The sequence below is a fragment of the Rhinatrema bivittatum genome, chromosome 4 (assembly GCF_901001135.1).
Source record: "Rhinatrema bivittatum chromosome 4, aRhiBiv1.1, whole genome shotgun sequence".
Lineage (NCBI taxonomy): Eukaryota > Metazoa > Chordata > Amphibia > Gymnophiona > Rhinatrematidae > Rhinatrema > Rhinatrema bivittatum.
In genome coordinates this window covers 416,866,108-416,893,800 of record NC_042618.1, presented here as the reverse complement: position 1 = coordinate 416,893,800, position 27,693 = coordinate 416,866,108, and the positions used below count along the sequence as shown (strand labels likewise).

The window sequence follows — 27,693 nt, the reverse complement described above, 5'->3', positions numbered from 1 at the left end:
ATGATAACATTTTGAAATAACACAATGAAGTGTGGTTAATTTGATGACTGAAGAATACAAGAACTATTGAATGATTCACTCTTTTCTCTGTAGGAACTCAGAATATCTAGCTCAGCAGCTGCCTACCTTTTGTCCACTAGATGGTGCCTCAAAGCTGCCGTCAGACTGTACATAGAGAGAACCAAGTATTGTGCCAAAAAAAAAAAAAGATTTATCTCACAGTAGAAAGTCCTAAATTAAAAACAACCTTGAGGGTAATTTTCAAAAGAATTTATATGCGTACAACTGGATTTTACACATGTGAATACACTTTACCCATGTAAGTGGGCTTTTGAAAATGGATACAATACATGCCATTGAAATGTCAATAGGTTTTACTTGCATTAAGTGCATTTTAAAAGCCCGCCATGAACATTAATCAGGGGATGACCGAATATGTCAGGCTCGCTTGCACCGAGTGGATTTTAAAAGCTGCCTAGATACACACGTATCTCCTGGAGCTGCACATCTCGGAAGTTTTCAAAAAGGGCATGGACTGGACGGGTTAAGAGCATTCCAAGGCATGAACCTGAGATGTGCACGTAAATACTTATGCGATCTGGCACGCACCAAGGCCCCCTGACGCATAACTGTACTTATGCTATGTAATAAATAAAGAAAAATAGGAAAATCTGAGGGGTTTTAAGGGTAGGGGATAACTGGGGGGAGTGAAGGCTATTGAACTAGGGGGGTTTGGAGGACCTATCTCTTAACTGGGCAAACTGGGGATGAACTGGTAAAACTGGGAATAGCGTCGGCGCGCACCCCTTTCGAAATCCCGCAATTTATGTGGTAGAAGCGGCTTTTGCATGCACATGCCCATGTTAAATTTGGCGCATTTGTGCATGTAGCCAGACTATTTTATAATGTACGCATATGTGCACAAATGTTATAAAATGGCTGCATCCCTGGGCATGGGCTGATGTATGTGGGCAAATGTACACACACACGCTGGTTTGAAAGCTACTGTCCCTCTGCGGAAATGGGCTTTTGAAAATTGCTGCAATAGTATGTTACATTTACATGGGTAACTCTTTTGAAAATTACCTCTAAAGTGTACAAAGCCATTTGTCCAGGTAAATATCAATTTACCCAGGTAAAATGATTTGGCTGGAAGTTGTTCTCTTCCGCTCAGCTAACAGTATGCAGGCTTCCGTTGCAGGGTCACTTTGAGCTGTGTTAGGATGGAGTGTTCCTGGAGTCATATGTTGGTCAAAGGAGGGAAAAACATGACATTTTTAAAAGTGCGCACCTCCTCAGCTGACAGACTAAGAGCATGCACAAAGTACGTGGGCAATTTTAACACATGTCCGTTATGCTAATTTGCAAAGAGAACACGCAAGTTATTTTCCTTTGAAAAATATGTACATTAAAACTTCCCCCTATGTAGTCTGTTTGAAGATTACCCCCATTAGCAGAGGCATTAGCAGAGGATAAAGTCAATCTCAGGCTTCATTGTCATGGATTGGGATTAAATGGTCAATTTTCCAAATGGAGAAAGATCAATAATAAAGTACTACAGGGACCTGGAGTGTTTAACATATTCCTAAATGATGTGGAAAAGGGAGTAACCAGTGAGGTGAGGTGATGACATCTGCAGTTGACACAAATTTATTCAAATTTGTTAAAAAAAACAGCAGAATGAGAGGAATCGCAGAAGGACCTTGTAAAACTGAGAGATTGGACATCTAAATGACAGAGGAAATTTAATGTAGACAAGTACAAATTGATACATATATGGAAAAATTCTCACCAGTACTATAGGAGGTATCAGAAGTTTTTACCACTGTATGCAACGAAATATGAATACTGACCCACAAGAAGGATGCTGACTTCATAAGATAGATGCTGACATGTTTGTTTCAATAGAAAAATGAGATAAGGAACTTTTGACTAGAATGACAATATGTGCCTAGGTTATCTGATTTGTCTGTTTAATTAAGGGCTACAACTTCTTTTTACAAACAGTGCTGCCCAGGACAGGACCATGTCACAGACACAAAAACAACCCAAATCTTCCCAGAGACAAAAGGCAGCATATTAAAAGGTTAGTTTATTAGACAGGTCAGCTCACAGAAAAGCACTGACACCACAAGACAACTCGCAGGTCAAGAGATTGCAGGACCGAGATCAGATCCTGGTCAAGGGTCGCCACTCAGTAGCAGCAATGACCCCACCCAATGGGAAAGGGGAGGCCAGAAGTCTGAAAAGGAGAAACGACCCCTTCTATCCCACTGCTTGACTATGCATGAGCTTTTTAAATATTCATTCTTTGCCTGTTAAAAGCAGCCATGGAGAGGGCTCAGTGGGCTGGCAAAAAAAGAACCATTAACACCTGAGGATGATATGTGAGCCAGCACCCCCTGCTGTTCCCTGCAATGAAGCAGATGAGCTCTGGTGCCCTGCACATGTAAGAAGCCCTGCTGTTACCTGGCTGTTCATCTCAAACTTGTTTTTTTATTCTCCAGGGGCTCAGACCAGCCTTAACCCAGCAAGTGACTGGAGCCAAGAACATCTGCTTCCTTCGGCAGAGACTGCCTCCTCAGAGACTGCTTCAGGGTGAAACAGAAGGTAAACTCCTAAAGTTAAGGGGGTTGGTTAGCTAATAACATTTATTAATATACCCTAAGCAAGTCAAGGTCTCTGATATGTTAAATTTACTAATGATACAGAGCTTTACTCAGAATAAATGGATGATGAGCAGCAAGGACTGTAGAGACATGTATTGTCTACTTTATTCTAACTGTTAAACTTGAAACATCTGACAAATAAAAGTCTAATTCTGTAGAAAACCCCCATGGTCTTTTCTGAGCTATTTGGATTGCATAGGTATTGGAGGTGATATAGGTAATTTTCTGTAGCACTGCCCATCCTGATAGGTGTCAGGAAGGAGGTGTACTATATTGCTTACAATACCGGGCCCTGAGGAGTACTGTGCTAGAGTCACTGCTGCTGGTAGGAGGGAGCATTATGCTGGAGGTAAGTTGACAGAGGGAAGTGCATGACCATAGGTTCGCCTAGGTCGTTAAATACTCTTGCACAAACCCTAAATGATGGGTTCTATATTAGAAATCACCACCCAGGAAAAGGATCTTAGAGTACTTGTGGACAATATTTTGAAATCCTCAGCTCAGTGTGCAATGGCAGTCAAAAAAGCAAATAGAATGCTAGGAATTATTTGGAACAGAATGGAGAAGAAAATGAAGAAAATCATGCCTTTACATCAATCTATGATGCAAGTATACCTTGAGTATTGTGTGTGGTTCTGGTTGCCCCATCTCAGGAAAGATATGGTAGAACCAGAAAAGGCAGCGAGAAGGGCAATAAAAATGATAAAAGAGATAGAAGATTCCCTTATGAAAAAGGCTAAATAGGTTAGGAAAATGTTATGCTCAGGTTTGTGGACCCTTGGGCCGATGAGAGGATGGTACACTTTGCGGAGGTTCCATAGGTTCTCTCGTCGGGTGGCGAGGCAAAACAGAAGAGGAGCGCAGTTGACCCTCGGCTCTGGAGGCGGAGACGACTGCAGACAGATGAAGAGGCTAGAAGAGGATCTGAATCTTCACCCCTGGAAGTCTGTGGTCCCCTCAGGAGGAGCCCATAGGGACCCAGACCGCTGGGACTTAGGTGGACCCCGAGGAGTCGCGGTATCGGTGCAAGGGCTGACTGGAGCTTCACCCTGGAAGTCTGTGGTCCCCCCAGGAGGAGCCCGTAGGGACCCAGACCGCTGGGACTTAGAGACGGAGATAAGGCCCTTGGAGACGGAGATAAGGATTAGAAGCCAAAATGTCGAAATGTTGATTCTTTATTGGAGAAATAAAAATTGTTATATTAAAATCTTTAAAAAGCCCGACTCAGGCCGAGTTTCGCCCTCTCTGACCCCATGCTATAATGCCCATAATAAGCAGTGACTATTCCTAAAGTAAACTTATGGTTTATGGTTTCTTTATTTATAACCCGCTTAAAAACCCTAAGTGGCCTACATAAAGGACATTCACAATAAAAGTTCAGTATAGAAAAACATTGCTAAAACAGAGTAATAAAAACAAGACAAAATTCCTTAAGAACTTATAGAGCATTCCTAATGAACACTTAAAGATGTTCAAATCTTTAAAATTCTAAAAGAACATACCTGTAATACAGAACAAAAAATATTAAAACAGCAGATGGGAAAGCTGTGATATTTAAAATATGCTTCTTTTAAAAATCAAAGATTTTAGCTGAATGTTGAACATTTTCAAACGTGTGATAATCCGTAAAGCCTCAGGTGCATCAACTGAAAAAGCACAACTCCGGGTAACCTTCAAATGGGCCTGACAGATGCTTGAAATTTTCAACAGCACCTTTTGGGAAGAACATAAAGCTCTTTCAGGATTGTATCTTTTAATCAGCAAATTACATCCAGGAACTTGTCCAAACCTTTTTTAAACCCAGCTAAGCTAACTGTCTTAACCTCATCCTCTGGCAATGAATCCCAGAGATTAATTGTGCATCAAATGAAAAAAATGTTCTCCTATTTGTTTTAAATGTGCTACTTGCTAACTTCATGGAGTGCCCCCTAGTCCTTCTATTATCTGAAAGAGTAAACAACCAATTCACATTTACCCGTTCTAGTCCTCTTATGATTTTATAGACCTCTATAATAGCCACCCCCTCCCCCCCACTCCCATCCCAGCCATCTCTTCCTCGGTTTTCCTCATAGGGGAGCCATTCCATCTCCTCTATCATTTTGGTCACCCCTCTCTGTATCTTCTCCAGTGCATCTATATCTTTTTTGAGATGTGGTAACCAGAACCGAACACAGTATTCAAGGTGCGGTCTCACCATGGAGTGATACAGAGGCATTATGACATTCTCCATTTTATTCACCATTCCCTTTCTAATAATTTCTAACATTCTGTTTGCTTTTTTGACTGCCATAGCACAATAAGCTGACGATTTCAATTTATTGTCCACTATGACGCCTAGATCTTTTTCCTAGGTGGTAATTCCATGAAACCTAACATTGTGTAACTGTAGCATGGATTATTTTTCCCTATATGCATCACCTTGCACTTGTCCACTTAAATTGTATCTGCCATTTGGATGCCCAATCTTCCACTCTTGCAAGGTCCTCCTGCAACTTATCACTGTCTGCTTGTGATTTAACAACTCTGAATAATTTTGTGTCATCTGCAAAGCTGATCACCTCACTCATTGTCATTCCCCTTTCCATATCATTTAGAAATATATTAAAAAGCAATGGTCCAAATACAAATCCCTGAGGCATATGTACATATAGTACATCTGTTTTCTTTTAGGAGGTTACCGTTATAATTTTTCTATCATTCTCCCTCTCTTGCCATCCATAGCTAATCCCTCTTCACTCTAACCAACCCTTAAACCCCTCCTATATCTGAACCCTCCCTTCAAACAGCCCCTCCCTCATAAATCCCTCTGATCAGAGTCTGTGTCAACATTTGGGCACCAGGTCAAAGGTGGATGACAACTGGTGGAAGTGGAAGAGAAGGTAGTCTGAAGCAGATGTAACATTTTTCTCTTGGCTGGTTCAGTGGTGGGCGAGAAGAGAGAAGCAGTGGCAATCTCCACTGGTTCACACACACCGAGCCCTCCACTCCCGTCATGGTTGGTCTCAAGCCCAACTGTGATCTCCAAGTGGCAGTAATATTTAGTGTAAAACCAGTTCCACTGGGGGTACCTTCTCAGTCTTAGGGAGCACTGTAGTCTCTCTCCCAAAGTGGAGGATAAAAATCACTGGGGCCGTGAGCTGGGGTCAGGATAACCTGCAGGGCCAGTGCTGGGCCAGGGACATTGTTTTTTTTACGAATGCCGGTATATAAAAGTTATAAATAAATAAATAAATAAATAAATAAATAAACCATTTTGTGCTCCAACATAAAAATAGTTCACTGCTGTAGCTTCACAATAAAACATAATGAAACAGCACAGGAAATAGCAAATCAAAAATTACAGTTCTTAATCAAAATCTTCTCTTCTCTCAGCAACAGTTACGGTACTTCTTGCTCTTTCCATAGTATCTTCCTTGGCCGACCCCTAGGCCTCTTTTCCTTTCCATTATCAAAATGAGTTACTCACAATGTCCTGCGCAGCTCAAGGAAGAAATCCCTCTGGGTCTGCAGACAGGAATCCAATGAGCCACCCTGCAGAGAGTCTTTGCTGGCACAGCTTGCTTCAGGTCCAAACAAGTTCCCACCGTAGTTAAGGACAGGTTTCTTTAAATCTTCAAAACAGTATTGCAACAATCTAAGTTTCCTTTCCTTCAGGCTTCCTGAGATTTTGGTTAAGAATTTCTGCCTTACTCCTGCTTCTCCCCTATTGTATTTCCAAGAGAGGGTCACCGCTACATCCTCAGTTTAGATCTGCACCCTTGGAGAAGCCCCAGACTACATATAGTCAGGGTTTTTATGACCTCCTTCTTAAACCAAGCCCTTACAGGCTGCACTGAATTGACAGTCAGGGAGCCATCTGAACAAAAGAAGACCTTCAAGTACTGGAACCTTCCCAGTCAATGCAACCTTTACACCTCTTGCAACCCTTGCAAATCATTTGCATATTGGGAAAATCTCCACTAACATCCTTTGACTATTAATCTGCACCCTCTGTGGCACATAGGGGTCACATTAGTATTAAAAGTCATCATGGAGCCTCTGAGCCAGTATAAGATCACAGGCCCTGCAACGGCACTGATTGTTCCTCATGCAGGGCTTCCTTTCCTCACAGAAACTCATAAGAGGCCAGGACCATTGCAGGGACTATGGGCCTCTGAAGCAGCTGTGCTGGTTGAGAGGCCCCCACACTGATTCCATACCAATGCTGCTGGTGCCTGAAGAATGATGATGTTTGAGGCACTTGTGACTCCAGATGAAGGTTTTGTGACCCTGTATTGGGCCTGACCCACAGTTTGGGAAGCCCTGCTGTTAAAGGAAGGTCAGAGCTGGAACGCCTGGAGGAGAAGGCCACACTGTTGCTTCAAACATGCATCGACACAAGTCTTCATCAAGGAGGTGCCAATGCAGGGTGATGTCCCAAACTCCATATATCTTCCATACAAAAGCTGAGCATGGGCAAAACAGTAATCATTTCAATGCTGGATCTCTTTATTGCTTTACTTTAACACTACTGATTTGAAGTAGGCAGAATATATTAAACGCAAGGACTATGTTAATCATTTGCATTTTATCCGCTGTGGGATAATAATTACATGTCAAGGCATAATGTTACATTACCCTCCCCACAGACATGTGAGGCAAAAAGATCATGAAGCGTGTAGCCTGCTCAGTCTAGTTTTCACTCAAATGCAATCTCTTTATAATGTTTCTTTCTGTGTTGCTATTGCTTTCTCTCATTGTACATGGCTTAGGTTTCAGGGGCTGCTTTTCAAGTTATCCCCCCTGTGTCAGAGAGGTCTGGTTTCTGTGGGCTGAGATGGGGGTGGGGGGTGGGTAGACTCCCCCACCCTGAGCTAGCAGTGCAAGGTTCTCCAGGACCATTAGATACTAATCTGCCTAAGGGCTTCCCCAGCCCTCCCCTTTTCCTTTTTTTTTTTGCAAACCTGTAATTCCCTTGCTCCACGTCTTACAATTGCTCTCCCTCTCTCACTCTGTCTCTCAGGAAACCTGCTTTGAAGATAGGTGAGTGGATTCCCCAGCCCATCACAGATTATGTACAGAGCAGAGATTTCTCAGCCCATAAACCGTGTTGGTGTGTAGGGAAGGAGGAGGAGGAGAGAGGGAGGGAGGAAGAGTTAAGTTGCTGCAGACAAGCATTGGGTTGGTTGAATGTTGTGACTTTTGAGGCTAGCACAGCAGGCAGGATGGAGATCCGTTTCCCCTTCGTCCAGTGTGTGCTGCTGCTGCTGCTGCCGGGGAGGCTGAGGTCAGACAGCCCCGCCTGCAGCGAGAGAAAAGAAGATCCTGCTTGTTTGGAAACTCTTGTGGCCAGGCCATCAGAAGCCAGCTGTGATGGAGCGCTGAGCTGCAGGCTGCACTTCCTCCATCCAGAGGAGCCGTCAGCCCCGGAGGAGGTGAAAGACAGACATCAGGAGCAACAGCTGGCGTTCAAGCAGACCCTGAAACAGGCCAGCAGTGAGGGGAGTGGCAGGCCCCAGAACCCCAGGCCCAGGAACGTCATGGACAGGCTACACCTGGTAGAGGTCAGCATGCTCTCCATGGCAGCCAAGTTCCAGAGGCTGCAGGAAGAAAGCAAACTCAATCAGAGCAGGACAGAAGAGAAACTCAATTCTTTGGTGGTCCTGTTGCTGGGCATTCTGTCTGGCTGTGAGCTGTCCTGTAATGAATCTGTGCAGAAGTTATCTGTCCCAGGTAAGTGGCAAGCACAGAACTCACTCTGTCCTTCACGTCTGATTGAATACTTCTGCACTGTAACAGGATATCTGTTTGGCTAAATTAAAACCAGATAGAGAAAGAGGGAGAGAGATCAAAGTCATTTTAGCCAGTCATTTTTAGATAAACCTAACCAGCAGGGTTTTGACTGAAAATTCACTTAAATTAAGCTGGGTAATATGACTGGCTACAATTAGAACTACTGTCTGTGTGACTCAGCCAGTTAAATCTTAAACCTGCCCTGGGAATGCCCCTGGAGCCACTCCTCTTTTGACTGGCTAAATTTTCTCCTCCCCTCTCCGCCCCGGAATTTAGGTGGCCAAATTTAGCGGATCAGTGAGGGAAAAGTTTGAAAGGCGGAAGTTTAATCGGCTAACTCCTGAAGTTAGCTACTTAAAATCTTTTACAAATGCACCCCCATAGGGATGTGTGTCACTGTGTAAACATGAGAGTGTTGGCTTTCTTATATCGCCATATAACCCCTCTATGATTTTAACGAACATAGATACAGAGAATGGAATGGATACAGACAAAGGCTGTAAGATCCATCTGGTTGGCCCAGTTTGCTTCCTAGTGCAATCACATAGGCCATGGTTGATTTCTGACTTTTCCATAACTTCTTCATTACAAGGGATTGTCCATGACTATCCCGGGCTTTCTTGAATTCTGTTACCAATTTTGCCCCCACCACCTCCCCTGGGAGGCCGTTCTGTGCATCCATCGCCCTCTCTGTGAAGAAATGCTTTCAAATGTTTCTCCTGTGTCTATCAAATTTGAGACTCTTAACATAACCTTGTGTTCAAATCTGCTCCATTTTCTGGTTCTTACAAACTAACGAGATAGAAAATGGAACATAGAATACTGAGTTTATTCTTTCTGTGCTGACATCAAATAATGACATTATATCATGGGGTGGTGGGATGAACTCAGTATGAACTCTCTGAGGAAGACATATCACACTTCATTTCCACCTCTCAGTAATTGACAGGACATTTATTTATTTATTTATTAAAGGCTTTTATATACCTTCTTTCTTGATACAAATCAAATCAACTCGGTTTACATCGAACTAATCAGGAACAATAACCAATCAACGAGACATTTTAAAAGGTGCATAAAGTTACATTATAACAAGGAAGCCTTAACTGGGAGTAGGAAAAAAAGAGTGGGAGAGGATATAGTTGTTTTACCCATTAAACTATACAAGTAGACATATTTTAGACACATGCAACCACCTCAAAGCACTTAATTTTACAAAATCATTTATAGCACCATAACTAAAACAAAACAATTTAAAGTGTTTTTTTATCTTCAGCTTGCTCATTTTTATGTGTGTAGTATAAGTAAAATTCCCAAGCAAAGATAGAAGAGAAACAGATGATCCACAGAAAAGTATCAACACATCTAGTATGAGCATGACTAATAACATCTGTCTTTCTTGTTTTCCATCTTCCAAAGGATTTTTGTGATTGCTTTCTCTCAGATACCCTCCAGCCTCTGGGACCTGACTTCTATATCTATTAAATCCCTATAACGGTCAGTCTACTTTTGCTATAAAAACTTTACTTTCAATCTGTTGAGACAAAACTCCTTCAAGGCACTCAGCCAATAAATGTAATAAGCACAGAGGCCTATCTCATCCAGTATCCTGTCTCTGACAGTGGCAAACAGCAGTGGTTTAGAGGACATGATTAAGTAATAGATCATGTGGAGAGTTATCCATCCCTTGTCATTCCCTTCCAGTTTCGTGCAGTCTTGGTTTAAAGATGTATAAAGCACGATGCAATAATATACCCAATGCATATGGGGTGGAGGTAGCCAAATTCTAGGCATCCACCTTCTAAAAAAACAAACTTGACCCCTGAGCTGAAAACAGTTTGAAGGAATTTTGTGTTGAGATGAGGAGCGCTAAAAATATTTAACGTATATCATAGTGGTCCCCAACAATATCGGAAGGCTGAGCTTTTAAACTGTCTACCCTTTCACTGGGCCATCTCCCTTTTTCAGGCACAAAGGTAATATTGATGCTGATGAGCTGAAATGTCATTAGATTACTGATAAATCTTCAAGCATGAAACAATGTGGGATTTTTATGAGGAGCAACCAAGCGATGAAAGGACTTCCTTTAACTTTCCGTTATCTGTAGCGTCTTGGTTGTCTTTCCCTTCTCTTCCTTGCTCATCTTGTTTTTCCTTTTTATGTTGGCCTTCCCCATTCCCTTTGATGTGACAGCAGCCAACCAGAACTGTTTGATGGTGTAAAGAAGAAACTTTTTTTTCTGACATTTACTGCTTCCTAGCTCTCTAATGAAGAGAGAAGCAGAACTGTCTTCATTCAAGTACCAAATACAATCACCACTCTGTTCTCTCCTTTCTTCACCTCCACACTCCAGATCTTGCATTCCCCAGCTAATATTCACTTTTCTTATCAGAGCAAAACAAGAAGGGAAATTTAAAAAAAATTGTGTTGAAGACAGGTAAACAAGAGTGGCAGAGAGTATATAAAGAAAAAGTGATTACTGGTCTTTCTATTATGTCACTTATTTTGCTCTGATGTCATTCTTGTTTGATGATATTTCAGGAAATTAGAAAAAGTCTGATAGGAGATTTAAAAGAAAAGTGTATACGTTGTGCTCTGCACAATTTAAAAAGCCCACACAGCAAATAGTAATGACTACACTATATCCATTACAAAGTTTACTGTTAAGTCATTGTGAAAGTAATTGGTTTTTTAAACATTCTTTAAAGTGCTGACATAGCCTGTGATCTGATTGGTCCATGCTTGTGATGTCACAGCCGAAATTGACCAATCAGATCCAGTGAAGTAATTTGTGACTCTTTCGCTATACTGGTATCAGAAGTTCCGAATTTTAAAGAGTTAAAAAAATAATTACTTAGCAGTTAACTTTGTAATTAATATTGGCCCTTATCATGAAGGCTTTTTCATATTCTGTGTCTATGAGAAAAAAACTTTGCTGAATCAGATATCTCTTTATGTGTATATAGAGAGAGAAATAGATAGATGACACAGCTGTTATTGCATTTGAGTTTATTCCATACTTAATTCAGTATAATTAAGTTGTTTTCATTCAAGAAACCCTGGTCTTTTATTTTTAGAAAGGGGGTGGAAAATCTCCTGAATACCTACACCGATGTCCAGTGAGGCATTGATAGAATAAATGTGAAATGTGAACACCTGAGACCCTGGACAGAGGGACAGACCTGAGGGTGTCTGCTGCTCCTCTCTGGATTAAAGAATCTATGTTCTCTGCTATACTTCCAGCATATATTTTATTTAAGTCATTTTCTCATGTCAACTACTTCTGTATCCAACCTTAAACCTGGAGTGGGGGGTTACATATTAAATAGCAGGTGAGCATTATGTACCCAGTCATGCAGAATATGTTTTGGGCACTTTGCCTTAAGACCTGTTGAATCTACTGGAGACAGGTGCATGGAAGTTTCAAACACTGAACATGCTTGACATCTGAAAATATTCTCAGCTTGGAATGACGGTACATGAGTTTGTGGCAAAAAAAAAAAAAAAAGAATTCTGCAGCTTCAGATCCCAGGGTTCTGAATGGTTTTCTTCAAAAGTCTTGAGAATGGTTGCCATTTGAAAAGATGGGTAAGAAACGGCAAAGGATCAATTCTACAACATGATACATTCATTTAACAAACTCCTGAAGTGGCTGAAAAGAAGATTTTTGCTTTCTTCGGGTTCGGTAGCAGGTACGTAATTTGCGCCACTGGAAGACTGGGTTCCCACCTTTCAGTCTGGGCCATCACCTTGGCCCTTCTTCTTTCACTCAATAGAGTCTTTCTTTCAGAAAGCAGACGCCTCGGGACACTTAAGACAAAAGGAGGCCTGCATCTCCCTCTAAAAGGAGCTGGACACGTGGGAACTCAATGTAAAGGATGTGTGCAAAATACACATGCACTCATCAAAGGCTTGGTGCTGGCTCAGCAGAAACCCAGCAGGTGAAGGGGGTGAGGGAGGATGAACAGTGCCTGAAGGAGCCGTAGGACAGAGAAAGGGCTCATTCATGCCTAGGCTTTGTAGATCTGTATCTACCTGCTTGTCTCGTACTCTCTGTCTGTTTGCATCAGATAGACAGAATAGTCGGGAGAAGGCCAGACCACCTGAGTTGAGCTGACACGGCTTTTCCTGTTCAAATGAAAACCCATCGCCTCCCAGCATGCCAGGGTGGACAAGTCACCTGGCTGCTGAAAGCTAGCGCGCAGCTCATTAACAGCTGATGAAAACACTCCTCTGAGCCATGAGAAGAGAAACAGCCAGTCCTGAGGGCATATTCCAAAAACAAAAGAGATGCAAGCCAAACCATCTGGGGGTGAGGGAGCAGCAGGGAAGACATGGCGGTAGAAATTATGACCTTCTTGGATATCCCCCTTACTGGCTTATTAAGAGGCCTATGTACTAAGCATTTTTTCCCTTTAGACACAAAGAGGGTAATTTTCACAGTCTCTTCATTAACTCTTTTGTTAGCTGGCTAGGTCACAGTATTTGAGAATTGCTCCGCCAGAACAGCAAAATGTTGACCGGGAGAGAAAAGTTTGTGAATAGATTGCATATTCAAGTATACATACACCGTTTCCCCTGCCTAAAGCCATCCAAACTGCAGCAAAGCACGGGAGGTACCTTTGCGCTCATTTAAATCTTGCAACTTTTTTTTGGGGGGTGGGGGGAGTGGGGGAGAGTGCTCAGCAGTTTCCTTTTGCTTCTTTGGGCTTCCAGGACTGGGATCCAATGCCTTAAACCTTCATTTGAAATTGCCCGTGGATTTTTTTTTTTCCCCTATCTTATCTTCCTTACCAACTCACCTAGCCCAGTCATCACAGCAATACTCCATGGCTGGGGGCCTAAATCCGGCCACTAGATGTCGCCGTTGCGCATTGACAGGGGCTCCCTCCCTCCAGGGGCTGTGAACACTGCCCTTGCCGCCAGGCTGGGAAGCGGAAGACCTGAGCAAGAAGTGGAAGCCAGGTCCCTCCATATGGCAGTGTACAGTGCTGCCGCTGAACCAATGTGTTATCAAATGTTCCAAGAGCAGTTAGTGTCCCTGTGAAAATTCACTAGACTTACATGGGTACAAAAGAACCTGTGTGCATTGTCACTGGGCAGTTGAGGGAACATTGTTCTCAAAATGGGAACAACTTTTTATTACATCTGGCCCTAGGAAAGGAAAAACTCTATCACTATCTGACATTGCTTGGGGAAGGGGAAGGGAAGGAGGGAACCTTTCGGTCTGTAGCAAATGAGCATTTTATTTCAGAGGCACCACACTGTAACCAGTTGATGTGACTTTAAAAAAATGAGAATTAAGAGGGATTAGATATATCTAGGCCAGCAGATAGGCAAAAAAGAAACAAGTCTGTGAATGTCCATAGCAAGTTATTTAAAACTATTATTAAAATGATTAAATTTACCTACACAATAAACTACCAGTGTCAGGAGTCTCCTAACAAAGCAGAGCCTACTGTTCCCTGTCTATTTTCTAAAGTTTTACTATAGTGCAGGATATCTACAGAGATGAAAGCTCCGATTTCTCCCTCAGCTGGAGGATCAGGTCAAGTGATGGCAGAACTCCCAGAGAATTCCCTTTCCCTGACCCTGCACCTGTATCTAATGCCCAGCCTGAGCAAGGTACATCCCAGGGGCAAGGCACTTCCCTCACCATTGCTTCAGGTGCAAACTTTGGGCCTCGTTCGCTAAAGCCTTTTCTCTATTCTGTGTCTACGGGAAGAAAGCTTAATAAATGGGGGCCCTTAAATTGTGAGCCCTCTGGGAACAGAGGATACCTACTGTACCTGAGTGTAATCTGCTTTGACGTGGCTGAGCAGTGGCAAAAGGTAGGATATAAATCAGAAATGAAATTAAATACAGAGATGTTCTGCTCTTCTGTGACTGTCAAAGGCTTTCCCCACTAGTCTTTTTTTTTTTTTTTTTTGCTATCTATTTGAACTTTTATGCTTGTCTCTCTTTTCAGCAAACAGCGGAACGCATCAAATCAGAAGAAACCTTACTAAAGATAGGATTATTGGGCCCATCAATATCTTTTGCACTTACTGTTCCCTTTAACTTCTCGTTTCTTTTGCTAGTTGTGACGTGAGAAGGCAATGGAATGCAAAGTTGGGGTGTGCCCGTGAAATTTTGCAGTGAAGGGGGTGCCCTCGTGAGCTGGTGCACGCTCAGAAAGAGCAAAATACTTGCTCAAGAAAGCCCTCTTCTTTTCTCCACAGTTCAGGGGCTGTGCCATGTCAGTTCTAAGTTCCTTCAGCCAAACCCCTTCAGACCCCAGCGGGAAGCCAGCACGCTCTGCAGCAGCTGCCCGAAGGGTTCCGAAAAGACACGCAAAAGAAAGCTCCGACCATTGTTTGTCAATAAAAAATAAAAATGAAAAAGAGAGCCCTGAAATTCTGAGCACGTTTGGTGCTATATTGTAAACCCATACATTCTCTGGTAAAAAAAAAAAAAAAAAAAAGAATCAAGGTGATTCATGACTGAAGGGTTTCTTTCATTTGCAGGGAAATACAGAACATTTTAAGGGCATTTAAATGCCCACAATCGCAACTGATACCACCTCATTGAGGGCCTGATTTTAGAAATCATTTACATGTGCAAATCTGGATTTTACTTGAGTAAATGCACTTTACTCGAGTAAGTGTGCCATTGAAAATTGCTACAGTATATGCCATTGAATTGTCCATAGGATTTACTCGTGTAAGTGCACTTTATGTGAGTAAATGGCTTTTGAAAATTGCTATGATAATGTGTTACATTTACGCATGAAAATTACCTCCCAAGGGAGGGGACCTTTTCCTTATAAGAAATGCAAGAAAAGAGTCTGAACCCTGCAGTGTGTGGGGGGGGGGGAAGATTGGACACTTTTAGAGCAATCTTCAAACTGCTAGCAATGCTGCACAATCCCTCATACTTTCCTTTCTACCAATTTTGAAAGTGGTCCTGCTCGCACTTTCACTGTGAAATTTGCTTCGGTTCCCATGGGCACGTGCCCCTGCTTTTCCTGTGGAAAACAACATGGGTAGGTTTGGAAATGCCATCTAGGGGCATTGTTTAGCTCCCTCAACCTAAACAAGCCCCTTGGGAACGCCGCCTGATGTGGCTCGAAGCACCCACATTGTAGAAGTCCACGGTTACTCTTCGCCAGGATAAGGGCATTGACACGGGTCAATAACTTTTGAAACATTTTCCCTCTTGGTGATATCTCACACAGGCCCTCACCCTCCATGTTCCAGGAGAAATTCAGTCAACCAGTTTGCTCTCTAGCCAAGTTTCTTTCTCTCCCATTGTATTTTTCAGTGGATTCTTCTGAAAAGATGGAGAGGACTTTCCCGCGGGACTGTGCTGAAATTTATAGGCAGGGTATCCGAGAGAATGGAATCTACACCATTCAGCCTGTGCCACTGAAAATGCCCTTTGAGGTATGATGGGGGAGGTGGGGCGAGGGATGTCTTCCAACCTGTCAGTCCATTTCTCGTACTGTCTGGAGATACAGAAAGGGGTTCAGCTTCAAAAGAGTTTATGCACTAAAGTGCAGGGTAAGCCAACCTTCCCAGAAGATGTGCTAAAATTAGTCCATGCGTGCATGTAAATGAAGGATCATCAGATGCAGATTAGGCTTTAGCAGGCAGTATGCTCTCCTTCACTTGTAATTTAACACACACTCACTAAGGCCAAAAAGTCAACACTTGCTCTGGTCTAAGTGTTAACATTTTAGTTCCCATAGCCGACTGATCTAACAGGTTGCATTGTGGGTTTCAAGATGCAGGAGACGTGGCTTCTGGAGCAGGAGGAGATGGCGGAGGAGTGGAATAGAGGACAGGGGAGAGACGGAGGAGAAGGAGGGAGAGTGAGAGAGTTAAGAGGAGGCCAAATAGCAGAGAGAGAGAGAGAGAGAGAGCCCAAGTAGGAAGGGAAAGGTGAGAGGGAGAGAGACAGAAGAGGAGGCAAGAGAGGCCCTGGGGTAGGAAGACAAGAACAGCAGCGGAGAGGTTACTACCCTTAACAGAACGCATGGAGGTAATCTGCACGGAGCGGCAGTTACTACTATAAGCAAATTGCTGGGCAGACTGGATGGACCATTTGTTCTTTTTCTACTGTCATTTCTGTGTTACTGTGTTACTATGTTACAGCGAGAAAGCACCAGTGGCCACAGATATTTGGCTCTCTTCTTGGATGTCCCTTTTAAGGGGCCCTTCTCAAACAGTCTGTGTAGCTGCAAAGTGCCCAGGTGCTTTTTATCGCATAGACTAGATGCACATTTTCCAAAGGAACCGACCTGTGGAGAATTTGCAGCTACAAAACGAGTGCACTGAAAGCGTCTACGCACTTTGCACCTGCTCTTTGTACAGCTGGCCAAGTGGAAGTGAAATAACTTCGGCAGAACTGAAAAAAAAAAATTCATCTGTCCACTTCCCCGGCCTAGACACATCCAGGGGATCGCCCCTGTTTAATGTGGCCAGAAGTACATGCATTAAGGGAACCCGTGTACACTTTTTGCTACATTTGAGGAGGGCAAGTGTCAGCCAGGTCGTTTTATCGGGGTAAATTCCTTTGTAAATTACCCTTTTAGGGGGCAGTTTTTAAAACAGTTTGTGAGGACTTTTATTCATGGACCTTGCACTAATTCTCAAAAGAATAATAGTTTACTTTCCCTATGGAAATTGCCTCGGGAAAACAAACCTGCAGAGATATGCACCTGCTTTCCCTGTAGGTGCTTTTTCCCTTCTTAAAAATGTGTGTGACTATTTCAGATGCAAAACTACAGGCGTTATTACCTCCTTTAACCTGAGCCTGTCCCTGAGCCCACCAACTTTTTTTAACAGGTAAAAGTTTGCACAGTTGATCCTCACATGTACTTTTGCCTGTGGAAAGGGCAGGGGGCAACCAGTTACCTGGGTATTTTGCTTTTGAAGCTTGCCCTCCCCATGCCCTGATATTGATTAGGGATGTGAATCGTTTTTTGACGATTTAAAATATCGTCCGATATATTTTAAATCGTCAAAAATCGTTAGGGCCACGATACAATACCAATTCCCCCCGATTTATCGTCAAAAAATCGTAAATCGGGGGAAGGGGGAGGGCAGGAAAACCGGCACACTAAAACCCCCTAAAACCCACCCCCGACCCTTTAAATTAAATCCCCCACCGTCCCAAACCCCCCCCCCCCAAATGCCTTAAATTACCTGGGGGTCCAGCGGCGGTCCGGAATGGCCTCCTGCAATTGAATCGTGTTGACTTCGGCCGGCGCCATTTTTCAAAATGGCAGCGCAAATGGCGGCGGCCATAGACCAACACGATTCGACTGCAGGAGGTCATTCCGGACCCTCGCTGGACTTTTGGCAAGTCTTGTGGGGGTCAGGAGGCCCCCCCAAGCTGGCCAAAAGTCCCTGGGGGTCCAGCGGGGGTCCGGAAAACGATCTCCTGCCGCGAATCATTTTCCGTACGGAAAATGGCGCCGGCCATACGCGTATGGCCGGCGTCGTTCAGCGGAGGTCCGGAACCCCCGCTGAACGACCTCCTGCAGTCGATCTCCTGCCGGCGCCATTTTCCGTACGGAAAACGATTCGCGGCAGGAGATTGTTTTCCGGACCCCCGCTGGACCCCCAGGGACTTTTGGCCAGTTTGGGGGGGTCTCCTGACCCCCACAAGACTAGCCAAAAGTCCAGCGGGGGTCCAGAACGACCTCCTGCAGTCGAATCGTGTTGGTCTATGGCCGCCGCCATTTTGAAAAATGGCGCCGGCTGAAGACAACACGATTCAATTGCAGGAGGCCATTCCGGACCGCCGCTGGACCCCCAGGTAATTTAAGGCATTTGGGGGGGGTTCGGGAGGGTGGGGGATTTAATTTAAAGGGTCGGGGTGGGTTTTAGGGGGTTTTAGTGTGCCGGCTCACAATTTTCACGATTTTCACGATACTTTAAACTCCCAAACGGCAACAATATGATTCCCTCCCCCTCCCAGCCGAAATCGATCGTTAAGACGATCGAGGACACGATTCACATCTCTAATATTGATGTTTAATGTGTTTAATGAGGGGGCAGAGAGGAGCTCCCTTGGCCTGCCCTGGTGCCTCTGAGAAAGAAGCTCCTTTAGCCTGCCCTGGAGTCAGATAGAAAAGCTCCCTCAGCCTTCCCTGATATCAGAAAGAGGAACTCCTTCAGCCTTCCCTGCTGCCTCTGGGAGAGAAACTCATTTAGCCTGCCCTGGAGTGAGATAGAGAAGCTTCCTCAACCTTCCTGAGGTCAGAGAGACGAGCTCCTTCAGCCTGCTCTGGTGCCTCTGAGTGAGAAGCTCCTTTAACTTGCCCTGATGTCAGAGAGAGAGGAGCTCCTTCAGCCTGCTCTGGTGCCTCTGAGAGATGAGCTCCTTCAGCCTGCCCTGGAGTCAGGGAGTGGAGCTCCCTCAGCCTTCTCTGGTATCAGATAAAGGAGCTCTTTCAGCCAGCCCTGGTGTCTCTGAGAAAGAAGCTACTTTAGCTTGCCCTGGAGTTAGAGAGAGGAGCTCCCTCAGACTGCGCTGGTATCAGAGAGAGGAGCTCCTTCAGCCTGCCCTGGTGCCTCTGAAAGAGTTGCTCCCTCAGTCTGCCCTAGAGTGTGAGGGAGATGCTCCCTCATCCTGCCCTGGGGGCCCGCCCCAACCAGGTGTGCAAACCGTACAATTGCATGGGGCGACACACCCAGGAGGGCAGCAGATGGGACTCACCAAAGAGAGTAGTGAGAGGCCCATGCAACTGCCGGTGGACCCCATCCCACTGGTGGCGGAAGAAGAGAAAGGCCTGTGCTACTGCCGGTGGACCCCATACCATCAGCAGCAGAAGAAGAGAGAGCGTCGCACTCTGGCTGAAGAAGAGAAAGATAATTTTGTGGTACTACTCAACACTCATAGTGTTAGCATATCCTGTATTTTCATCTTGTGCATCGATGAGCATGGATAAATTGCTAACTCCATGAGTGCTGAATAGCACCGGCCTGGCTGGCACAAAAGGAGGAGCCGTAAGAAGAACTTCTATAGCACAGCATGGAATCCTGCCCTTCCCCATGGAGCAAAGCACATGGTGGCAGCTGCAGCAGCAGAAGAGGAATAAAAGAACTGTGGACAGTGACTGCTTAGAGGTTGCTTGTGTGTGTGTGAATGGGCGCCTGCTTGGAATGGTTAGGTGGGTTGGTTGTGAATGGGAGCCTGCCTGGGATGGATGAGTGAATGGGGGCCTGCATGAGGTGGAAGGATGGTTGGGCATGAATGCAAGCTTGTCTGGGAGCAATGTATGTGGGAATGGAAGCTTTCCTGGTAGGAATGGGTATGTGTGTGAATGGGAGCCTGCCTGGGGAGGGGGGATGACTGTTGAGTGTATGAATGGGAACCTATTTGGGGAGAGGTGTATGTGTGTGCATGCGTGCGTGTGTGAGAGCGAGAGAGAGAGAATGGGAGCCAGCCTACTGGGGTTGGGTGTGTGTATGCCAATGGAAATGTGCCTGGGGGTGATGGATGTGTGTATGAAAGGGAGCCAGCATGGGAGTGTGTGTGGGTGTGTATGTGTGGGTGTGGGTGTGTGAATGGGAGTCTGCCTTTGAGGAGGGATGTGAAAAAAGTTAATGCCACACCTACCAATCCATGACAAGCTCAGGGTGACTGGAAATTAAACGTTTTCAGGTATGAGAAGCAGGAGATTTTTCCCTTCTTGTTTTAATTATTGGGTTTTTTATGTGTCTGCTATTCTGAAATATTTTATTGCTGTTTGGAAATTACTGGATGTTATTCTATTTGTCAATATTCTTTTTATTAGTAAGGTTTATTATGACTGATTTATATTTCCTGATTTTATTGTTAGATTTTAGAGGACTAGTGATGTTTCTGTTTTTCTATTGCTTTATTGCATACAAAGTCTGGCTTGTTGCAGTTTCGAGTTCCGTTTCTATCTACACATTTCTATTTATACTTTATGGTCTCTTTATTCTGTATTTGTGGAAGGTATGTCTATGTTCTTCATGTATAAGCGAGGTGTGGTACTCTGCTAGCAGGTAGTTTCTAAATAAGAATTTAGAGCAGACTGGTTTCTTCTGCTTTCCCAATAGAAGCTGTTTTAGAGCCTGGATTAATATTTGCATTTTCATAGCTAGGGTTGTTCCTGTTTGAGTGCTTGCAGTTAGTACCTTTTTGGTAAGGGAATTTTACTATATTGCTGCTGTCATTCAGTTTACTCAAGGCTGTCCAAGGGCCAAACCCACACCTAACATGCATTACAATAGGCCTAATAGTATATGGGTTCCAAGTGTCTTTTTTTGCAGGGTTTTCTGGTTGGCACCACAGCAGTGCATGTTTTTCTGTACAACAAACTGGTGCCAGCTATAGGGCCCAGCCGGCACCAATTTTATGTACCAATAGGTGGGGCAGGAGCACCTGGGGATCATTCCTGCACAACTTAGAAATTTTGGCCCTGTGGATGGGGTAAAATAGGTTCGAGAGAGTGGGGGGTTGGTCAATTTTGACAGTTTGGATTGCCAGAGGGAGCAGGGCTTTTTTTCGGCACTAAAAGACAGCTTGAGACAGAGCGTGAGACTGACAGTTTTTATAGTGTGTTGGCTATGGGGGAAAACAACAAAAGTTTTGTGTGAAACAAAATGGAAACGGGGGGGAGCAGAGCAATTTTTTGCACAGGGCAGTAGAAATGTTAGCACCGGCCCTGCTGTTCCCCCGGTGCCTCTCAGAGAAACTCCTTCAGCCTGCGCTGGTCTCAGAGAGAGAGGAGCTCCCTCAGCCCTCCCTATTGCCTCTGAAACAGAGCTCTCTCAGCCCGCCCCGGTGCCTCTCTCAGTCCGCACTGGTGTCACAGAGAGAATGATTTCACCATACCCTGATGCTAGACAGCAGGTAAATTAGCTTTACCTACCTATATGAAATGGATGTGGGATACTTCGCTGTGGAAGAAGAGGAAAGACATTAGAGAACTGGTTTATAGCACAATGGACTGGGAAGTTTATCATGTTATTCTTTCTATATCCCCAAGTCCTCAGACGTCTCACAATTCTAACCACAGTTTTGTTTTTTTCTGTACACCCCCAGGTATATTGTGACATGGTTACAGACGGTGGCGGCTGGACGGTGTTTCAGCGGCGACAAGATGGCTCTGTGGACTTTAACCGCACTTGGCAGGAATACAAGCAGGGATTTGGCAGCCTGCACGGGGAACACTGGCTTGGCAATGAGTGTTTGCACAGCCTGACTCGGCTTGGCCAGCACGCCCTGCGTATCGAGCTGGAGGACTGGTACGGGGTGAAACGCCACGCCATCTACAGAAAATTTAAGGTAGCCAGCGAGCAGCATAAATATCGCCTGATGGCCAGAGAGTATCAGGGCAATGCCGGTAACGCTCTGAGCTACAGCCGAAACTACAACCATGACCACAAGTATTTTAGCACCTATGATAGTGATAATGACAATTATCCAGCAGGGAACTGTGGCAGCTACTATGGCACTGGCTGGTGGTTTGACTCTTGCCTAGCGGCCAACCCTAATGGAAAGTACCACCGAGGACGGTACAGTGGAGTCACTAATGGGATCTACTGGGGCACTTGGTACATTTTGACAGATAAGAGAACCAACCAGAAGTACTCATTCAAGAGGGTGGAGATGAAAACCAGAGTTCTCAATGTTTAGACAAAAAACTTGAGCAGTGACTATTTTTATAGCGTATTATAAAGTGTCTACATGGAAAAGCAATTCTCATCCCATTCGAAGGAGAAGCGTAGCAGTCCCTGCACTCTGACTGCTCCTCGCTGCGGGCACATGTTGTCAGAAGACCCCGATAACAGCAGAAGCGGCACTGACGCGAATCGACCACCACACTCTCAGGAGGCATCGGGGACAAAGGAGGAGCAAGAATGTTTCTTTTTGTTTCCCAAGACCCGCCTGGATGAGTTACAGTTATAATAAACACCTCTTCTGACAGTATCCACGGGCGGGAATACCGTGAGAAAGAAGGCGCGCGGGGCAAAACATCTGTTACCCTTCCTTGTCAATTGTTTGCAGGCACTCTTGTCGTACTTTTCTTCAGAAAACTGCTGTGGATTCCTTCCTAATTCATGCATGCTCGGGAAAGATATAGAGGGTAGGGGCTGGAACAGGTGGGTGGGGGAGGAGGCGAGTGCAAAAGTGGCCAGGTGGGCTGAAGGTCTGCAGGAGGTAAAGAAAGCGTTCAAGGGGAAACTCTTCTGTACTGTTGGATTCAACTGGATATTCAGCCGGATAGCTGTAGTTGAGTATCCAAAGTTTACTTCGTTGCTTATTGGTTCTTTGAATATCTACCCCATATTAAAGAAGTACTACATGTCACTAGACGTCTGTTACATTACACTTCTAGTATGCTGTTGGGCAGATCACTATATGCTGCTTGACCAGGTACGGTGTAAATACAAAGAAAGTGACTGAAACACATGCATGGGCCCAGGTTTACCAAAAGGTGTTTCCCATTTTGGGGCCGATGCAATACAGTGCATTCAGATGAGCGCACTGTTTAACCGGCAGTTGGCCGCAAGTTGTATAGGCACTACCTAATCCCCGGAGCAGGAATTAATTGCTGAGCGCTCCCAAAAGTTGTACAGAAAAGCAGAAAAAACTGCTTTTCGGTACATCCTCCTGCTTAATATCGTTGCGATATTAAGTAGGAGGAACAAATCTTTAAAAAAATTTTAAAAAATTAAAAAAGTGTCAGGAAACAAACGCTCAGTTAACAACCATCCGTTTCCTAAACCCCTGGCTGTGTGCCGTTTAGGAAAAACGACGCCGATAAATTCGGCGTCCGTTTTCCTAACTGGCGGACACCCGAGGCCTCGCGGCCTCCTTGATAACGCGACCCCTAATTTAAATATTGCATGGCATCCCCAGGAGGGGTGCCTGGGGGCGTGTTAGGAAAGCAGAGGCTGAATGTTCAGCGCCCGCTTTCAGCGCACATTTATTGCATCGGCCCCTTTGTGTCCATGAGAAAACTGTTGAAAAACAGTGATAAGAGGGAAGATTGCACAGCAGGGGCAAAAGAGAGTTAAAGATACGCACCCAATTTCTTCTAGGTGGGGGAGGGGGTCTCTCCAGCCGTTGTTTACTGACTTCTTTCATAAATAATTTAAGGCAGAGCTCCTTCCTGCACATCAGTAGAGTTAAGACACTGGATGTCTTTATAGGTTTGGCAACAGACGTACAGGAGCTTTTTCTCAAGTCATGGAAGGGGACCCTCCTATCTCTCTCTCTCTCTCTCTCTCACACACACACACACACACACACACACACACACACACACACACTTTTTAATACTTTAATCATGAACTCTCCTGACCTGTGAAATGACAGAATTAGGACAATGTCCTGCCAGACCTGGTGCATTGCATTGCCTGAACTATTGTAGGCACCAAGCACTAAAATTCTTCTGCTTTATTTTCTCTTTGTTTAAAAAGGGAAATGAAGCCTCCTGGTTTTCTCTTACTCAGGCTGATCTTCTTAATTATCCACTGCTCGTTTGCCATTAATGTACTGTAATCACGAACTAACTAGTTTAAAGCCTGGTGACTGCACCTCGCCCTTCTCCCATACTCCTCAGTCCTTTCTATTTTTAGCTCCGCTGGCAGCAGGCCCGCACAGTGCTTCCATAAAAAGCTTGCTTCTTACTCAGAGCCACAAAGATTAGATATTAGACGCGTGGGAGAAGAAATGCGCGGGCCCACACCTTGCGCGTGGAGCCCCCGCGACTAACCTGGGGCAGGGCACGGATATCACTGAGCCTCCGCCTCCACGCCGACGCATTGCAAATGGCACCAGCCTCCTTCACCGCCTCTCCGCTCAGCCGGCGCATCGATGAGTTCTCGGCGCACTAGTGACGTCATCAGAGCGACGGATGACGCGAACGGTGGGATACGCTGGGGCTGGCCGATGACGCCTCAAATGCTATTTAACTTGAGGTCCTGCGTGCTGTCCTTCCTCTTGCCGGCGCTCTCTTTTCCCCCCCCCCACGCCTCATTAGTCAAACGGTTCATATAATTATATAACATTTTGATCAATGTCTGATGTTTGGAAACTTAATGGGCTTGGTTGTGATTTTCCTCAGTTGTGTGGAGGTAGCCACTCGATGGAGGTTAGATACCCTTCACATGTCCTTGTACACAATATTTGTTCTTGGACACATAGGATTCAATGTTAGTTAGACAATAACCTTTCGTTATATATATTGTCGCAGCAAGGGCGGGTACTCGAGCCGATGGTGGTAACGTGACAGCAGTTGGCTGCCAAGGGGGACGCCTTTATGGCAAATGGGGGAGGGGCATGGTTACGCCTCGGTTGTGTGGCTCCCTTGCTTGGTAGCAAGGCGGGGGGGGGGGGGGGGGGGGCCTGATGGAAATCACTGCCTTACTCGGTTTCACGGTGGGTGGCAAAATTGGGGGCATAGCCCCGGTATCGATTACCACGGCTTGGGTACGGATTTTTAACTGTTACATTAACTGCTGTTTGAATAAAGCTGCAGACTTTACTGCCAATTTATTTTGTTGGGAGTTGCAGTATTTCGTGTCATTAAACTGGGGGTGGGCATGTGAAGAGAGGGAGGGCAGTCAGAATGGATTAGGGGTCGGGTCCTGTGTCCCAGAGTTAAAAGATAGTTGCTGCCTCCACTTAGGACTTTTGCTCTTCTGGCTGCTGACAAAGGGTCATTCATCAAAAAGGAGTCATTTACCAAAAAAAAGAAAAAAAACAGAGATAACTGGTGAATAAGATTCAAATCAAATTAACATAATAGTACTAGCTCCTTTTCAAAAGGAGGGTAAACCAAATCACCTGGGGCCTGTTGAAGAAGCACAATGCAGCCTTCACCTCCCCCATCTAATGTGCCAAAAGGAATTTGCACTGAAGCGAAAAGGACATCAACAGTGCTCATGGCCTGAATACAAAGTAAACACATGTGGGACCTGTGCAGCAGGGAAACAGTGGCCTGGCTGTAGTGGTTCTGGTTTCTTGCTCCATACGAATCGAATCAAGGCCCCTGACATTGATTACTTCCACCAGCTATTGCATTTCCTTCTATTCTCTTACCATTTCCTCTCCAACCACAAGACAGATTTACCCTTATGGCACAAAACGCAGCCTGCCCCGGCCCTGCTCTGCCTTCACATGAGTACTGTTTGCTGGAATCTGCTCATCTTTTTCATGGATAATCTTCAGGACCATGTTTTAAACACCCCTATTCTTTTCCTTATTTGTTTGGGTGGGGATTTTTTTTTTTGTTTGTTGTTCTTTATAACTGGGGTTTTTTTCTGTCATGATCGATGCTCCCTCTCTCACACTTTTGATTGACTATTCCATAATTGGGTTGGGGGGGGGAATGTGCCACATAAATTGTGTTTATTATTTATAAGTATAATGATAATAATAATTCTGTATGTCAATCCGGCACCAGTCACACCAAGTCAGGATACTACTGAAATATTAAGGCCAGAGGACCTCAAGGAGTAAAAGGGTGGGAGGAGTTTTGCAAACCCCTAATTTCCAAGGACACCAGTCCTTTCAAGGCCTTAAAGACTAGTAGGAGCACTTTGTGCAACTGAGCTATCTAGATGTGTTTCATGCCAGTTGCAAAGGGATTTATTAGACATAGGCTTCCTATCTTCTCAGTCCAGAAGCCTCTTTTTCAAGTTATGTTCGCATTTCTAAATCCTGTAAATCTCTTCCCAGCCCCTTCCCCTTTGTTAACAATACAACACTTCATATTGGTGCTTCTCTGTTTGCATCGAGTGAGTTATCACATCCCAGTGTGATTTTAACATCTTGTCATCTTCTTTGTAGCAAATCCTATAAATACTCACCCGATTCCCACTGCGATGAACTATTTGCTGAGTTCCAGCCAACACTGAGAGTTTGTGATCTGGGTGGATGTGCTGAGATTGCAGCAGGGTGATATATTTCCCACCTCGGCCAATAAGTGCATTTTTTTGATACTGCTGGTGAATAGGGAGCTCCCCCATTCACAACTGTAGAAAACTATAAATGCATTGGGGGTGGGGGTGGGGCAAGAAACTGAGAAAAGATACTTCAATTAAACATCATCCAATGCAACACTAGTCTAAACTATTATCTATTTTATGGTTCTTGTCCTTTCAAAGCATCACATAAGTTTTATGGGATACCCAGTGGGAAGAGGACAATTTTATGTCAATTCTGTAGCATTTTTAATCCTAACTGATCTCAACTACCATTTTCATACTGTATATCTCTGACTACAGGATATCATCATTTTTGCCACTACCATGAGAAGATCTGTATTGAATTCCTGGTTTAGGTTCCTCCATTTACTGCTGCTCATCAGGGTGTGCTCATCACCTTCTCTTCAGTGGTGATTAAACAATATATTGGAAAAAGCTGAACACCCTACCTTGATCCCTAGGGGAAAAAATGGGAAGTTATATAACAGTTCTGGCTTGGCAACCAGTTCTTTTTTCACTTAGTCCACTTTACACTGAAACTTTGTGTTGGGCAAGTTTTGGAGTACTAGAGGTAAGCATTTACTTTTTTTTTTTTGTGTGTGTGTTTTATTTCATTTCATTTTGTTTATTTGAGATGAAATAAACAGCATAGATGAATAAAAAGCAATACAAGAAGCAAATCAGATCCCTATCCACCAACACCTCAAAATTTAAAAAAATTCAAGGTCCTCCCCCGTGCCTGCTTTAACACTCCCGGATGCCTCTTCCCCATCATTGGACTTTAAAGTCCAAATGGGACAGAAGCAATCCCAAGTCACTTCTGCCCCACTGAGTTGGCCTAAGTGCTGTTAAGTAACAAGGAGACAAAGTTGAAAGATTCCAAATTACCTCTCTCAACTATAAAGTAGGTTGTCAATTCAAACAAAACACACACTTTGAAATGTCTGTATATAAATTCCAGAAGTCTAAAAATAAGATGGGAAAGTTAGAGTGCATAGCACTGGATGAAGAGGTAAATATAATGGACATCTCAGGGACCTAGTGGAAGGAGGATAACCAATGGGACACTGTGATACCAGGATACAAATTATATCCCAGTGATAGGATGGATCAAATTGGTGGAGGAGTGGCGCTATATGTTAAAGAGAGTATTGAGTCAAACAGGATAAAAATTCTGCAGGAAACAAAATGCACTGTAGAATCCTTATGGATAGAAATGTACAGACGGACAATGAAATACTAAAGGAAATTAGGTAAGCTAATAAAATTAGCAGCAAAGTGTCAGTATGCTT

General features: G+C 44.4%; 1 protein-coding gene across 1 annotated transcript; it reads left to right on the top strand.

Moving 5' to 3' along the window:
* Positions 1–7,873: 7,873 nt before the first annotated feature.
* Positions 7,874–22,338, top strand: LOC115089427 (fibroleukin-like). Its single transcript, XM_029597521.1, has 4 exons — positions 7,874–8,381; positions 12,232–12,312; positions 15,744–15,865; positions 21,507–22,338. The coding sequence occupies exons 1-4, from the start codon at positions 7,874–7,876 to the stop codon at positions 22,098–22,100; spliced, it is 1,305 nt and encodes a 434-aa protein (XP_029453381.1). The 3' UTR covers positions 22,101–22,338.
* Positions 22,339–27,693: the final 5,355 nt, after the last annotated feature.

Bases quoted from the DNA above. Each gene is read 5' to 3' on its own strand.
- LOC115089427 (XM_029597521.1), top strand. From the start codon at position 7,874: ATGGAGATCCGTTTCCCCTTCGTCCAGTGTGTGCTGCTGCTGCTGCTG. The intron at 8,382-12,231 runs GTAAGTGGCAAG...TCTTTCTTTCAG, and splicing joins GCAGAAGTTATCTGTCCCAG to AAAGCAGACGCCTCGGGACA. The intron at 15,866-21,506 runs GTATGATGGGGG...GTACACCCCCAG, and splicing joins CACTGAAAATGCCCTTTGAG to GTATATTGTGACATGGTTAC.